The 17411-nt window shown below is 31.5% G+C and overlaps 2 protein-coding genes across 14 annotated transcripts in view; one reads left to right on the forward strand and one right to left on the reverse strand.

Annotated features, from left to right (window-relative positions):
* Nucleotides 1-13306, reverse strand: part of LOC127709672 (uncharacterized WD repeat-containing protein all2124-like) — a 35405-nt gene extending 22099 nt beyond the window's left edge. Inside the window, exons 1-2 of one of the 4 annotated variants that reach the window (XM_052215305.1) lie at nucleotides 13244-13306; nucleotides 793-988 (exon numbers count right to left, since the gene is read on the reverse strand). In XM_052215305.1, the coding sequence (XP_052071265.1) occupies nucleotides 793-847 (55 nt within the window). In that variant the 5' untranslated portion in view covers nucleotides 848-988; nucleotides 13244-13306. Of the gene's footprint in view, nucleotides 1-792; nucleotides 989-1088; nucleotides 1112-1194; nucleotides 1257-2981; nucleotides 3114-13243 lie in introns of those variants that run through there. The other 3 variants (XM_052215306.1, XM_052215307.1, XM_052215308.1) reach the window with 3 other exon arrangements.
* Nucleotides 13307-13406: 100 nt separating this feature from the next.
* The window catches only part of LOC127709664 (mitochondrial Rho GTPase 1-A-like), a 55831-nt gene continuing 51826 nt past the window's right edge, over nucleotides 13407-17411 (forward strand). For all 10 annotated transcript variants that reach the window (XM_052215283.1, XM_052215284.1, XM_052215291.1 and 7 more), the window contains exons 1-5: nucleotides 13407-13700; nucleotides 15147-15205; nucleotides 15582-15663; nucleotides 16135-16178; nucleotides 17265-17318. In XM_052215283.1, the coding sequence (XP_052071243.1) occupies nucleotides 13658-13700; nucleotides 15147-15205; nucleotides 15582-15663; nucleotides 16135-16178; nucleotides 17265-17318 (282 nt within the window). In that variant the 5' untranslated portion in view covers nucleotides 13407-13657. The remainder of the gene's footprint in view (nucleotides 13701-15146; nucleotides 15206-15581; nucleotides 15664-16134; nucleotides 16179-17264; nucleotides 17319-17411) is intronic.

The raw sequence follows: 17411 nt of genomic DNA on the forward strand, positions 1-17411 counted from the left end.
CTTATAACAACTCAATTATCAAACAGTTCCAGACTTTTGATTGAGATTTAATTTCAAGCCGAAATAGGATAACAGATATATTGATATTCACTTGCATAAGGTCGATTTCTATCCGACGGAGCCCATATATTGTAAAATATATGCAAATCACAAGGAGTAATAGTTTTTTTCAAAATATCTTGAGAGAACTTGATTAAAAAAATCTTTAAATAAATATTTTTTTTTTTTTATTTCATCGACAAAATCTGAGTACTTTCTATATTTCCACCCATAAATAAAATATGCTACAGCTCATTGGATATTGTTCTTTCCATTTGTAGGTGTGTGTGGGCTCAGAGTTGGAAATACTTATATATCAATGTACTATCATATATGTATATTGATTATATACATATAATTTGTCAACCCATACTTGTCTCAGTACAACATGGTACAATAAGGAAGAAATTGTTAGTGAACCAAGTAAAAGTACCTAGTTTTCTCTGACAATGTTAAATACAACATATATCATTTGAATGGTTTTGTACAGTAGATTTTAAATAAGCAATCTGAATATCTTTATTTTTCCAAAAACAGAAACTTTGAAAATTAGGCGGATTTTATTTACACATCCACATTTGAACAACAAAATTTAACTGTGAAAAGAGTAAACTTTCTTGGTAGAGGGGTCTAAACACATACAATATTTTCCAAGACCAAAAAAGTGAAAAGGTATATTTTAACAAAACGCATTTGACTAGCAGTTCGAACAACGGATGTTCTTAAACCCTGATATATAATGAAACAACTTACCTTTTTCTATACATTTTCCTGCCTGTAAATGTTTCTCCAAATTTCTACGAGCCATAATCTAATCAATACTGCTTTTAAAAAATATACACCCTGTAAAATCTACTGTTGAAAGAAACAAGAGATGTCCTTGTAGGTATCCTGTTCACACAATTATTCTATCACTTTTGCATGTCTCAACCAGATTACTGCTAAAAATCTGAAAAAATAAAAATCATGTTATTGAAAATATATTTATTTTTAAAGTACAAATAACTTATCTTCATATTGAAATCTGTGAATTGTATCAACTTGTTTACGTCTGACTTGTATGTAAAAATTTAAAGTTCCGTAACCTGATGCAGTATGTTATTATTCTTATAGTCAAATATTGATTGCAAAATTAAATGTAATTTAATGCCCTACTTCAGTACATGAAAGTGTTTTCTGACACTTCAGACAATCCATTATTCAAAAAGTGTAATGACTGCAAAATTATAACTTGCTGTTGAACGAATAGTAAAAAAATATAATATCTGTGTTTCACAACAATGAATAGATAGTTTTACTTAAATGAACATTCGATTTTATTATTCCGTATTATATTTATATACAGAGAGGTACAGATACAAATAATTAATAAAAGCTATTGAGCATTGCTCGAGCACTTTAACTAAGAAATAGGATCTGTCTTGAAAAGGATGTTTGTCAAATGAATTTTTTATCACCTCATAACAATCAGTTATTATTTTCGGCTGACTAGATAATAAATAAAATTCTATTTCATTTTAAATTACTTTCAATGCATTGATTATTGGATTATGAATAAATTTTGCTTTCAATATGACCGTACAAATTAAAACTTATTGAACATTGGCAAAATGATTCTGAAAACCTCTAGTACGGCTTGCAAATTATCAACAACAACAAAAAATTATAGTTTTATACTTTCAAAATGATGAATTTTTTGACAGTTGATTGAACATATTTTTTTTCTTAATCATTTCCTTTTCGATTTCATCAATTAAACCAAAGAAAATTTAGAATTTGAAAAACAAAAGAGTCTTTTGTTCAAAAGCCAAATAAAAAGGGAACATTTTTTGGCTAAATCTACATATATATATTTCGTATCATTTACATATAAACCTGTCGAGAGTAACTCACAAGGCCAAATATTATCTATTTTGTGTTTTCTGTAATCAGCACGAAGTTAGAAGTATGAAAATTTGGGTTGACAGGATGGAAGAATAGTTTACAGGCAATAATCTTGAACTTAATACTTATATTTGAAATTTGCCAACAGAACTAAGGGTTAGCCCTACAAAATAAAAGTTTACTGGTTGGGTAACAGACCAGAGTTGTTTAAATCTATTATTATTTCTATGTTTCATTTTCTGTAGTTATTTATTGTATAAAACACTCCAGATATTTTGCAGTCCTTGTCAAAATTTGCCATTAAAGACTGACAGGACTGAACAGCTAGGTTCAGCAAAACAGGCAACGACGCAACATACTTACTTGTTTTTTCTTTCTTGGTCTCAGATCATTATAAAGATACCCTTCTTTATTCTTAAAAGTATACTTATGTCTCATACTGATAAACTGATTTGTTTCCATGGGAGCTCAACATTACATTCATGTTTACTTGATTTACTACAGATTTACTACACTCCCCCATTAATGGGCCATTTTCTCTGACCCACCCTGAATAGTGAATATTCACTCCATAATTGAAAAATTATGTAATTTACTTACAAAAAGATAACAGGAACCACCAACACAATATGAAAAGGGAAGGAAATTAAAATTTTCAAGTGGTAGCTCAGACCTGAGCCTGCACCAAAAACTTTTCCAAGTACTACTGCTTGTCCGAAGACCAATGTTTAGACATTTTTCTGTGTCTAAACATGCCAAACAAACTTTTGCAAATACTTTCTAGTCCAAATAGAATTTTACTAGTCTGGGGCATCGAACTAGAGGATAACAGTGCAGACTGGCATAGGCAATATTTTTGCTGACCCACTGTATTATGATCAAGCAAAAATGTGAAAAATTAGTACACCAGATGAAATATTATGGGACATAGTCTACTGGACCCTGTGAATTTCTCCCCAAGTCCCTGATTGGGTAGTACAAAAGACCACATCAACATTGAACACTGTCCAAATAGTCTGACTTGTGATCATTGAAGAAAAGAAAAATGTTATAAATACCTAAATTAGTCTTGTTATGTAATCTACTCCACTGTCTCAATTTTAATCTATTAATATATTGATCAACACTTTTTCACAATCAGATTGTATCTTGATGTTCTTATCAGCAGATGCTTTACACAAATGACAATCTGATTTTGTCTTCTGATTATTTCTCAACATGCACAAACGATAAAAGTTCAAAATAATGTCAAATAATAAAATTCCTGTACCTTATATAACCTATACTTTAAAGTTTTGACAAAATATTGACAAATGTTAATACCCGATTTAACGCAGAATACCAAAATAATCTGTTTGGCAAAGGACTGTGTAAACAGTTTAAATTAGCTCAACAAAAAACATTGACTTATTTAATCCTTACGTAGTCTTAAATATAGATTAGTTAAATGGCCAAAAACATCTAAATAACCTTTTAAAGATCAACGACATACAGATGTTATCATATTCTAACAATGTCGAAACTTGCTATAATTGTGAAATTTTTCCTTTCATTTAAAAATTGTATTCATTAATTCCAAAAATTTAAAGGACTGCACATGAAAATAAGAGTTCAAATTTTCAATAGATCTTTAAAATTCAAAGTGCATGTAAAATTTTATTTGAATTCCTTGTTATGAATTTCAATCAAATTAATTCCGCCTGTTTGAGTTAAAGGTCAATCATATCTTCCCCTTAAATGTCTTGTATACTTTGACATTTTCTTTATTCTTCTGGTCACAAACAAAAGATTTTTAGGCCACCAACTTAGAAATAAGAATTTGGTGATCTAGAAATCACAGATAACCAAAACATTAATTGATTTATAAAATAGACTTGTAAAATTAAAGCAGAATTAAAAGATTGTTATGCATCTTAACTACTATATACAGTTGTTTTTCAAAAAAATCTGATATTCAGCTTTCATGTAACAAGTCAACAAGAGCTTAACCTGCAGTGTTCTACATAAGACATTAGTGTACAACATGTGTCAAGCTCTAAATAGCTTGGAGTCTGGAAAAGATGAGAATTATTTTGAACAGAGACTATCAAAATGTAAATTAAACATTAAATTCCCTAAAAGTTCCAGTGGTTCCCAAGGCTTTGAGAAATCATGCAACTGGACATTTGATCCAGTAAACCATTCTTCTTATCTGGACCAGACTCTTTTTTTTACAGGACTTTTACACATTTGATTTGGACAAAAAAAACCAATTTTAATGGTCATTTAGTCCAGTAATGCATAACTCTTAACTGGACCAAACTTGACTTTGCCCAATGTCCTGCGACCATGGGAATGACTTCTTAAACACAAAAAACCACTCTCGCCATAGCAGAAGAATTTCTGATAATAAACTATGTTTAATTATAACTTAATATCAAAACAAACTCAATCCGCAATTATAAGTCATAGATATTGGTTGAATTGATTAAGCTGTAATTTCAAGAATTTCAAGTTGAGACAAAGAGGCATAACTCTATAATAAGTGGAAAATGAGAACTCCTCCTATGTCTTTAATAGCTGGGACCAAAAGATAATTCATGTATTAATAAAAAAAAATGGTTAATTGTTAACTGCTTAAATAAACTGTTGACACAGAGATATATCTTGGCTATCGGCATAAAATTCAGAAAAAGACAATCTGATGGACAGCAACATTGCTAATTACTTCAGTTGCTGGACCATGAATAAGAAGAAAGGGCCTCGAAATGGTCAACAAACTGAGATGTACAGACAGTAATGTAACTTTATAGAAAATATCATTGTCTATTGTAAGTAGTTCCTATCAAACTAACTTAAGCAGAAAATTTAACATTGAAAATTGCTAATTAATTCAAAGTCACTGGACCATGACCTAGGGGGCATGGCATCAAACTGGTCATCAAACTGATATGTACTGATAGTAATACAACTTTATAAATACAAAATATCATTGATCTTATCAAACTAACTTAAGCAGAAAACTTAACATTGAAAATTGCTAATTAATTCAGTCACTGGACCATGACCTAGGAGACATGGCCTTAAAATAGTCGTCATACTGATATGTACTGAAAGTTATGCAACTTCATACAAAATATCATTGATCTATCACAATTAGTCCTTATAAATTTAAACTTAAGCAGAAAACTTAACATTGAAAATTGATAATTAATTCAGTCAATGGACCATGACCTAGGAGGCATAGCCACAAAACAGTTGTCATACTGATATCACATACTGATAATAATGCAACTTCATACAAAATATCATTGATCTATCACAAGTAGTCCTTATCAAATTAACTTAAGCAGAAAACTTAACAATTGTTGACACCAACTATACAGTAAAAGCAATACCTATGTCGCAGGCGAGACAAAATGTGATATTTCAATTTTGAATATACATTTCAGTTTAACAAACTGCTGGTTTTCTTATTAAAATCAGACTAAACACTTTATGATTCAAAACTTTGAAAATAGGTAAAAAGATAATACGAAAACATGGAAAAGCTAATAAAATACTGTGAACATTACAATATACATGCAAATTATGACATTCAGAGCTTTGTATTATACAAATTGTCTTTGATGTACTTGATTTGTGGATTTTGAAGGTTTAATCAAATTGAAGGTTAAAGATGTTAACTCCGTCACCAAATAATGAGCAGATAATAGAAAACTATAGGCTCTAAAGAAGGAATAATACCTTCATCAATGCAATCGTATACATGCACAGAAAATACATTTGTACTCATAGACACAGTAAATCATACAGTTTGTCAGTTTGTTTTCGATCTGTGAGTTTGATTGTCTCTCTGGTATCTTTCGTCCCTCTTTCATAAGGAATTCTGTGCTTGACAGACTCTGGCTAAATACTTAAGGTCAGCTGGCACTGAACTTGAAGTACTGGGCAAATGGGAACATAAAATTGACAAACTTTTGTCATGTTTGTAGATATATATATCAACTATCACTGACTTGTTTAATTTTATTTTAAAAACATAATCTTCAACTGAACATATTTCTAATATCTATCTATCACAGTCAGGGGTACTACTTGTACAAGTAATTTTTATTTACTTGAAGAAGTAAATATTAATATACTTATATAAGTAAATTTGTAGGATATTTATACAAATGTATTTTATTTACTTATATAGGTATATTATTTTTTGGCTTAGTTATGTCCCTTAGACATTCAGATTTTTTTACTTATACAAGTAAAAAAGTCATCCTATCTTTTCTTGAATTTCTTAGGACATCTTTGCTCTAATAGAATTTTTAATTGTCTGTCCTTTGCAGATGTCTTAACTAAGTTTTTAAGTGTAATTTCATGGACGATAAAAATCTCAATTGTCTGTTATCTTCAGAACATTGCTCATTTACAAGCCCCCAAGGGGCAATTTTTGAAGGCCTTGCACAAATACTTAAGATCTTTGCGCAATTAGTTTCTTTGTTGAATTAATGAGATGAAACATTGAACTCTAATCAAAAATTATGAGCTAACCTGAGTAAAATTGTTAAAGGCATGTTTTTACATCTCAAAACTTGACAATTTTTCGGGATTGTTAAAAAAATTACTTATACAAGTAAATTTTTTGAGAAAATTAAGGGGAGATTATTCAAACATTATAATTTACTTATATAAGTATATTATCAATTATCATTTACTTCTTCAAGTAAATAAAGATTACTTGTACAAGTAGTACCCCTGACTGTATCATGTCTGTGATAAATACCTTCAAGGTTCATGATAGAACCTAAAAGGCTAAAACATTGAATTTATTCTGTGGCTTTTGAAAAAGTCACAATAGAATGTGTACATTCAATCTCATTTGATTGTGATTGCAAGTAAGGTTTCCTGTGACATGCATCAAATATATACCAAGCATTTTTTTTCAAAACCTGCTTCAAATTTAGTATGGACCACACCATGCAAAAAAAATTTCTATGGAAAACACTGACTGTGGCATATAATCCAAAAGGCAGATAACTCTTTCTTAATAAAAAAAACAAAACAATGAAAGTACTGATGGAAAAAACATGTCCGTTTTCATTAATGATTTTCATGAAAACGAAGATATAATATCAAAAGGAAGTAGCGAACTAATAAAAATTACAATACTGCTGCTATATATGTTTGGCGGCACTATTTTTAGTCCTCAGCCTTGAAGCCAATGGTGCACAAGTAGGGTATGACTATCTCCAAAAGATACTGATTGTTTTATTTGATAGTGATACATTTGTAATAAGATTCAAAGTCATTTTACTGGAATTTTGATTTTTTGCAAAAATCAGTATTTAAATAGTTATTATATATATACAGACAGTGACTTTGTGCCCTTTCACAGGTAACACCTGCCTTATATGGCTATATTATCCATTTATGTGATTTTGACAAAATACATTTCGCACATGTCGCAGGTTGGGAAAGAACATTATAAATGGGTACTATGATCTGTCTATCCCATTTTATCTATATATCCAAACCTCGGGTATCAATTTACAGTGATAAAAAATCAAATTATGTATTTCAGCATAATGGCTGTCATAAAAATGTATATATTCATATCAAAATGGCAATATTTTCCCACTGAAGACCATAGCTGATATGAGAACTGAATACAAAGATAATCGTGATAATGGCCTCCAAAAGTCTGACATTTTCAAGGCTAATATTAATTTAACTTTTATCTAGATGACATTTCAGTCATGGTGTCCTTGGGCAAAATGTTGTCATTTGCCTGAATGTTTGTCCAATGATAGTTAATATCTTGAAATCCAAAGTTCATATTTTTTTATCACTGAAAATTGATACCTGTTTTTGGGTAGATGAATATTACCCATTGATTAGGATCTCTCCCTCCCTGTTTATGTTTACAGGCAATTACAAAGGTTTTAAGGGCATTTTGGGGATCCATAGAACCACAGAAGAGTACGTAAGGTGCTGTCATTCACCCTCAGAGTATGTGGCCTTTCAGAAAAAAAAATTCACTTCCCTTTTTAATAGCTGCAGCACAGTTGTTTGAATTTTAGTGATAAAAATAATTGAAGAAAAAAAAATAGTAATATATGCATGATGTACAATATTTAAAAAACTCTAAAAAAAAATTGTAATATACACACAAGTTTTTCAAAAGTTTCAAAATATTTTTATCACTAAAATTCAAACAACTGTGTATACATATATTACAATTTTTAATAAATCTTTAAAATATTTTTATCACTAATTCAAACAACTGTGTATACATATATTACAATTTTTAATAAATCTTTAAAATATTTTTATCACTAAAATTCAAACGACTGTCAGACTGTGGCTGCAGGAAACACTACTACAATATTTTTTGTTAATACTTTCATGTGTATTCCAGGGCTTTCAAAACGGTCGTATTTTCCGGACATGATCGATAAATTATAAATATGACTTGTGCCAAACCTGAAACAGACATTTAATGTAGGTTTGCCATTTTAACATAATTCAGAAAAAAAATGAAGTTTTTGTGATCTTTTTTACCCGACCTTTTGCCTTAAACAGACACATTTCCGGTCATAAAAGTGACATGGTGAATAAGTACTATCAAAAAAAATCCTACTTTAGTACCCTCTCATTACAATCAAGGTTAATTAGTTGTCAGACAGTTGAAATTTACCTGTTCAGGTAACAGGTAAACTAAAATGTACCGGACATTGATCGATCTATTTGAAGTTATTTTTATAAATTTGAGCGGTTTGCATCTAATTAGTTTAATCAAAAAGATTTAAATTATCAAAAATATGTATATAAATATGATTTGATGAAAATTTTTAAAAGGTAGTTATAAAGGTTTTAAGCGAAAAAATCGTCAGGACCACGTTGTTTGAACAAAGTACACTCGTACGCATGTGCGCAGTTGTGAGATTTAATTATGCATCCAAATTCTTCAAAAATACTAAAATTATCATTGATACCTTTATCTAACGTTCATTTCAAGTATTTTCATTGAAGAAATAACGTTGGATGGAGCTACTTAAACTCGATTGTGCTTTTTAAACGTACACAGATTTTTCGTATCCGGCTCTGGTCCATGTTTTACCATTGTAAAGTCAACATCCAGTATGAGAAAATGTACCTTCAAAAACGAAAGTAAAGATTTTGACACGGATGATTTTGACAGCGTTATATTCACAAATAAAGATTCTAAGGCATATATTAATACTCTAATGTTGCACACTTCGAATGATGCGCTGTCAATTTAACAGTTTACGTCAGTCCAGCGAATTTGTATCAAAAGTCAAGTTTAATATAGTTTTTATGTCAATCATTCATTGTTTATATGATGTCCAACTGATTAGCATGATTGCCTTTTGTTAAGTAGTCTTAAGGGATCAAAATCGGGATAAGACAAAAATGTCCGGCTGGCACAAATATTTTTTGGAAGCCCTGGTGTATTCGTCAGATAACAGATGGCTCATAATCACTTTTGGGTCTCTGTCCAGAGCAATTTTTTGAATTGGCATGATTGGCCTTACGTCAATTGGTTGGTGGCCAAATATGAAAATAGCTCTGGACACAGAATCCTAACCTTTTAAGTTTACTCAACATGCATGTGTGCTTCCCTTGAGTAGTAGATACACCTTATAAAAGTGATTATTGTATGACATCAATTGTTCAAGTTTCGCAGATTCTCAAATAGTGATAAGTTTTATATATAGCACGCCTTTTATGAATTAACGTATTTAATTCAAAAAAAGTGTAGCTTTGAGTGGATTAAATATGTTAATCAGTAAGGACAAGGCGTGGCTCTATATAATTTGTACCATTAATGGGCGATGATACATGTCAAAGGTTAAAGGTTTAACTTAACTGTACTTTTCATGAATTAAATATTTCAATCAAATAGTGGCGCTTTCTATGACAAAACGTCTCTTATTTTCAGAAAATGAACTGATGGCTCGGATTTTTAAGTAGGATTTGATTAATGATAGATGTACATGTAAATGAATTGTTGCCGTGAAACTTTATTCAAGGTTTTTAAAAGAATGAGAGCGATTTATTGAAGTAACCTCCCCCCCCCAAACCCCTTTCCGAGCGAAAATTCTTGAAGGGATAGATGCAAAATCTTGTTAGATGTATACCATACTGTCTGCTTTCAAAACCAATAGGATGTGTAGTTTTAAGAAGAGGTAAAAAAAGGAATGTTTTTAAAATAATTGTGAAGGTATTCTGCCTTTCCCAACACCATGAAAATGATCAATTAATAGACATGATAGATGGTCTGTAGATTGCATAAGGATCAGAGTTAAATAATTTAAGCATGCTCAATTCACAGAGATATACCTTTAAAAAGTGGAGGAAATTAAAAACGACTTAAATCTAGCTACAATTTTTTGGATATTTATTTTGACACGATAAACAAGTGTCAACCAATTTATCTATATCACCTCTTCGTTTATAGACTACGTTATTCCTTTTTGTACTTTGTAGCTCTCCTAGGGTATTAATTTTTTTCAAGTATACTATACGGAACCATTTTTAATTTAGGGTCAAGTTTACAAGTTTGGATAGCGTAAGGGTAAGTCCCCAAAACCACCTTTCTTGATTTTTTTTATATATTGTTGTGTATGCATTTTGTTTAAATTTTTAGGACATTTTATGGCCATTGATTTCATTGTTTACTAACATGACCATAATGACTAAGGCCAAGAAGTTGGAGCTAGATAGTGAAATAACAACTTCTGAGATGGAAGTTAGAGCACTGATCTAAGCTCCTCCCATTCAATTCTTTTTTCTATGACAAGCGACACACGGCGGGACTGGAGAGTGCAATAACTCAAAAAATCATTCAGTTAACGCACTCCTCTAAAAACAACCGAAGTTAACTCACTCGAAGATCAAAGGAAAAATGACCATTCATGTTACAAGGTTTATAAACTTGACTATCCCTAAATGGTCGATCTAGGTAAGAACATGTACTTCTTTAGCTCAGTCGGTTAGGTTTCATGTCGATCCAGCCCCACGTCAATTCGGCCCAAGTCGATCCGTCCCACGTCGATCCGGCCCAACGTCGATCCGGCCCAATAAAAAAATATATTTATGAGGAATAAAAATAAAGATATATATTAATTGTAATTCATAAATGTTTATGAATTTTATTATAATGTAAAAGGTGTACAGTAAACAAAAATTGGCCTTTGACAAATAGTTTCTTTAGATGAGTTTAAAACAACTATGTTGATTATGTTTTCATTACAAGTTTTCAAGATTATTGGGTATAATTATAATAAAAACGTATATAACAGAATTTAGTACAATCAACAGACATCAACATTAATCAGCAGTAATTAGCATTTTCTTTCAATTGACTGTGATCTTAACAAGTCTTTCATCCTGTGTAATAACAAATAGTTACATACACAACGGTACAAGCCGATCCCCAAGCTGATACATACAAACTCCACTTCTACAAGATGGTTCCAGCGCTCATCAAGGAAGCCAAAACTGTTTCCAGGCAAGTGCGTCTGGTAGATGAACAAGAGTCTTGCCCGTTGGCAATGCACCAAGTATCAACGGTCACAGGGACGCCTCTCTTCACTATGGGAGCAACTTCAAGACGGTACCATCACCACCTCATTCTTCCTTCGTGCCGTCGGACACAGGTACGACATTCCTGTGCCAGACCCAGAACCAGAAGAAGACACTGACAGCGAGTGATTTAATTGACATTGAGTGAACTGTATGACTTGTATAATGATTGTGCATATGTGGCTACAATCTATATGTTTATATAACATTTATTTATTAAATGCTTCATGAGTATTCTTTATGTTTAGAATAATATATATAGTGCGTTTGTTCTTGGTGAGCCAGCCAAATTGAACAATTATAGTGCTGTTAGTTCTATATATTATATATGTACTGCGTATGATAGTTACTGTATATGTTATTGTAGTGCTGCAAGTGTGACCCCTTTTATATTATGTAAGTGACAGTGTAACTGTTAGTGTAAATGATTTAAGTGTTATTTATGTGAGTGTCAGAGATAGTGTGTTTGTTAGTGTGTATGAATTTATTGTTATATTATAGTAGTGATGATATTATATTTTAGAGAGTGAAAATGTGCATTCAGTGTAATTATTTTGTTATTATCTTGCAATAAAGAATAATGGATACTCATATAACTTGTTTCTTTTTTATCTACACACAACTATTCAAAATATTGTCAACTTTAAAAAAATATATTGACTATATTCGATATTACAAAAAAAAGAATGTGTTATAGAAGCCTCTGATGTTACCTGAAAAAAAAATACAATTAATTATTATAACACATAACACCAAACAAAAGATCAAACTATAAAGACCTTGTTGATTACGTGACTTTAATCAATCAGGATTTGATTGAATTAAGTGATTATGAGTGGCATTACCTTAGTTCACAATCATCAGACAATTGTTGAATAAACAAACCAATTATAGACTAATGATTTGATTAAACAAGTCATTATGATGAGTTAAAATTTATAGGTTCCATTGGACAGTAAATATTTATTTAGCTATTCTGTGTGTGAATTAAATAAAATAAAAATTGCCATGACATTCAAAGTTATCATGGTAAATAACTTCATATTAATATGTTGAAGCTGCTATACAAACAGACACAATCACACTCATTTTCGTATCGATTTCAAATAATTCTTTGACCATGTTTGACTGGTACTCCAATACTTCACTTACCTGTTGTCATCCATCATCGATACTTTTTACAAATTCCATTTATACTGTTAAAATTTGTCACAAAATCCTCCAAAGTCAATATAGTTTATTCATATTTTATTATGGGGCCGGATCGACGTAGGGACAGATCGACGTGGGCCGGATCGACTTGGGACGGATAGACTTTGGGCCGGATCGACCTAGGGCCTGGTCGGTTTGGGGACAGAACGACCGGATAACATCGGTTAGAGAGCTGCCTTGTAACACAGAGGTCCCAGTGCCAGTGGAGACAATGTGATTTTGTAGAGATCTTTTGTGTTTCATAGGAATAAGGCTATCCTGTTACACATGAGATCTTTAGTGTTTCATAGGAATAGGGCTCTCCTATTACACATGAGAATAAGGCTTTCATGTTACACATGAGATCTTTTGCGTTTGAAAAGTTCAAGACTTGTCAAAACTTACAAAAGATTGAGGAATAAAAGTTGCATGTCATTGGAAGAAATGCAATTATTCTGATCACTATTGTTTCTTTTTTCGATAATGCGTGTTGCAATAGATATTCTCATTAGTGCCAAAGCAGTGAAATGTAAATGTGCCTTACTGTTCTTTCACGTTGTAACAAAAAAGAAGGTTGCTGCAGACGCCTTTTGTCGTTACTTCCGTCCTGCGCATACGCATAGAAAAGCTTACTTCCGTATTTCAAAGAAGTCTCTAGACTTCAGGATCATTTCATAAGGAAAGTCCCGAGAAAACAAAGGCCATTAAATATGGACGACATTGATCTCCCTTTCTGAACAGCATCGTGTTCAATGTTATGCAATTTTTCCTGCATTTCAGTTGTTTGATGCAAATTCGTGACTTCCATGACATCTGTTGAAATGTTATTTAATCTGATCAAAACTTGTATTCAGTAATCAGACATTCAGGAATAAGACTTTTCTACTGTTTTTGCATGGAAATGAATGCAATGTGACCTTCCATCAAAATATTTGTAGAATTTCTGTGAGCGTTTGCAATGTCCACAAAAAGTGATGTTCGAATTCTCCTACTTGGTGATCGTAAGTCCTATCTTTACATTATCTCCAAACAAATTGTTTAAACTCCAGTTGGACTGATCACTGTTGTATCCCAAGGCAAATGTTGATGGGGCTGGACATTTTTTTTTTTGCATACTCGAAACCTGGTGCCCTGTTTCGATTGACAAAAGTTGAGATTGAGCTTCTTTTCTATTGTTGCCATGTTGGAGGTCTAAGTTCTCGAATTTTTCAATTTGTATGTAGGAACAAATTTCTAGCCGGACAATGAAGATTTCATGGCAAAAAATTGGGTCTCAAAGTTCCGCCAAAATTCTCTCTCGAAGACGACGAAGTCCAGATGAAAAAAAATGGCTTCAGCGTTATGACGTTGTAGGAAATGTCACAGAAAAAAAATTTAATAGCCTTTCAAGACGTCATAATTATTTGGACTAGCCTTGCGTTATTCATCACAATGATTTAGAAAGGATCTCTTTTGTTTATCACAGATTGGTTAGTCACATAAGAAAATCGACTGTTTGTCCCTCCAAAATGTCAGACAAGGGAAATAACTCCAACTACGTCATTCAAAACCTATTTATACATGTACCTGAATACGACACAAAAATCTTATTTCTGATGTTGAAATGTACATGTACTTACACTTTGATTGAGTAAAAATGACATATATTTCTAAATTATTATCTTTACCTTCAATATTTCCAGTAAAAAACTGAAATAAATAGTGCTTTCTGAAAATATCAATGAGCAGACAGGTTTGTAACAGGTTCCCTTGTGCATTTGGATATTCAGTGTACCGGGTACCCTACTTGAATCTTCACTATCTTGTACTTTAACCATATTGTAACCATTTAACATGTTTAATCAGTGGTCTAAATACATTCAATTGTGTACAAAATGTACACAATACAGTTAAAGAATACCCTACAGGCCTAGGGCTCTATATAAATGTTTGTCCAATTGTCCAGGACAATTTTAAAAGGCATACACATTCAAGCATCTATAACCAACATTTTAGTTGTCGGATGAGACATTGAAAATCTTCATTTTAAGAGTGTTATAAAAATGTATGTATTAAGATAATTATCCATTTAGATACATTCATGACATTGGTTTGCATTCATTTATTAATTAATTGGCTTCCTTTGACATCTTTATTGCTGATAAACATGTACCTAAAGGTTAACAACTGTTGGTTTCTATTGGTTTTATCCCATTAGTGTAAACCTGTCTGTTAAATGCAAACACTTATACTGCAGAGTCCATGAGTCGACTTATTTTGATATCAGCATTTCTCTTGGCACTAAGAAATTAATTACCAAAGTCCAGTTGACTACAGTACATGTAATTCCACTACATGTATGCTGACAGTCTGTGCTATTTGGCTCTTTTTTCCTGAGTAAAAATTAGAATAATTATGATAGTAAATACTGTAAACATGGTAAATATATCTTGTTTTTATTTTTGCAGCTGGAGTTGGAAAGACATCCTTGATATTGACCCTTGTCAGTGAAGAGTTTCCTGATGAGGTAAAGAATGATTTTCTGATGTTTAAAGGCTAAATATGCATTTTTTTAAATTTGAATTGACCTCCACCCATTATCATAAATGATTTTATAGAAATTAGAAAACAGTGATGAAGAAAAATGTTTTTCCTGCTTCTTTCATGCAAATTGCTTAGATTGCGCAACTTATTTTTAGTTCCATGTGATTTTATGTTGTTGGGAAGTATATCACTAAAAATGCATTCAATTCCAGTGTTAGCTTACTATTTTACTAAAAGTGGTACACAGAAATCACACAAAGTGTTATAAATATTTCAGATTAATGTTAAATTTTTAGCAATGGGAGATAATCCAGTATTGTCCCAATTGTGTTCATTGATGATTATTGACTCTTTTTTAGGTTCCAGCCAAAGCTGAAGAAATCACAATTCCTGCTGATGTTACTCCAGAAAGAGTTCCTACACATATAGTAGATTATAGTTGTAAGTACAATGTAAAATAAATGTTTATACATACAGATTATCTATGGTGTTAAAAACGAGAGGGAGTTTCTTGGCTAAAATCTAATCGAAGGATGAGAAAAAAAAATCTGTCGAATCGATTGAGATGGAAAATTATCACAGAAAAAAATCAAAGCTAAATTTAAGAAAATAGGAATAAACCAAATATTTTACAGTGCAATTCATAGATGTAAGATAATGTCAATTCAGAAAAGTTTGCAATGTTTTTTTTTTCTATAAAGTATTTTTAGTTGTGAGGGTAAAAATTGAGACAAAACAAAATTTGACAGCAATACTTGTATGCAACATTTTCTAAAATTGCAATAATTAATCTTGCATTTTTGTCGTCTGGGCAACAATTGCCAAAAAAAAGTGTACACTTAACTTTCTGAATTGACAGTACTCAGTCATATTGTATAATAATTCTAATGAAAATTAAATTCTTTTTTTCAGCACAGGAACAAGATGAAGAAACTTTACAGGCAGAAATTGTAAAGGTAATAATATTGTATGTACCACATGGGTGTCAATCAATGGTCCGGAAATGGTCATATTTGCCAGACTTTACCTTAACTGAATAGCCAATGTCCATAATGGCAGATTGGGATTTAGGTTTAAAATCATTTTTTACAGAAATAATCTCGGAGTCGACGAAACTGTCAATACAATTTCATCTATGCCATGAATCTATGAATAATTTCAACAGTTTGAAAAAGGACGCAAACTTTAAAGTCATCTCAAAATGAACGAAATTGTATGAAAAAATGTCCGGAACCTTGGTGCCTATGGTTTTGAAATATAATTATTTAGACCACAGACTAACAGAATAAACCACACACAGTGGGCACCCTCTACTGTCTTCATGTACAAGTATGCAGTCGTAACCTGTTTAAAACTGTGATGCAAAATTCAATGTCAGATGTTGAGAGAGTGCTATTTGAAATGAATATATAAATAACCCTTGAAGAAATTTCTTAGTAATCTGTTACCTGTAGCAAAATTTTTGAAGTTTCAAGATTGCTCTGATCACCTTTTGAGAGATTTGCTCAGACCATCAGAACTTAGATATAAGAAGATGGGGTATGAGTGCCAATGAGACAACTCTCCATCCATGTCACAATTTGTAAAAGTAAACTATTATAGGTCAAAGTACGCCCTCAAAACGGAGCCTTGGCTCACACCGAACAGCAAGCTATAAAGGTCCCCAAAAAATGATTAGTGTAAAACCATTCAAACAGGAAAACCAAGTTATACTATTGAGCACATACTTTTATAGTAGTGATACCAATTCAAATTGACTGGCCTTATAGAAAAACTTTACAGAATTAATTAAGCTTTGTTCCAGTCCAGAGAATGTAGGAAATAATTGTTACTGGAATTAAACGAACACCTGTAAATTAGTATTATTTGCATATATATTTCTAAGTTCTAACAGAACAATTCCATGTTTAGAATGGTGCTATTTAAAAGTAAAAACTGCCAAAAAATGTATTATCTATAAAGCAAATATCATTGAATTTTGAACTCAATAAAATATTCATTTTGGCTGTTTTTCATAAGATTTTCATTCTTTCTTTACATAGTCCAATGTTATATGTTTGGTGTATTCGGTGGAAGATGAAGATACAATTGAAAGAGTAAGTACAGTCATTCAATTTCATTATAGACAACATAAAATTTAACAGTTGTTTCTGAAGAATTCATCTATAAATAGTTCTGAATGACACCAA

The sequence above is a fragment of the Mytilus californianus genome, unplaced genomic scaffold (assembly GCF_021869535.1).
Source record: "Mytilus californianus isolate M0D057914Y unplaced genomic scaffold, xbMytCali1.0.p SCAF_7, whole genome shotgun sequence".
In the NCBI taxonomy this organism is placed as follows: Eukaryota; Metazoa; Mollusca; class Bivalvia; order Mytilida; family Mytilidae; genus Mytilus; species Mytilus californianus.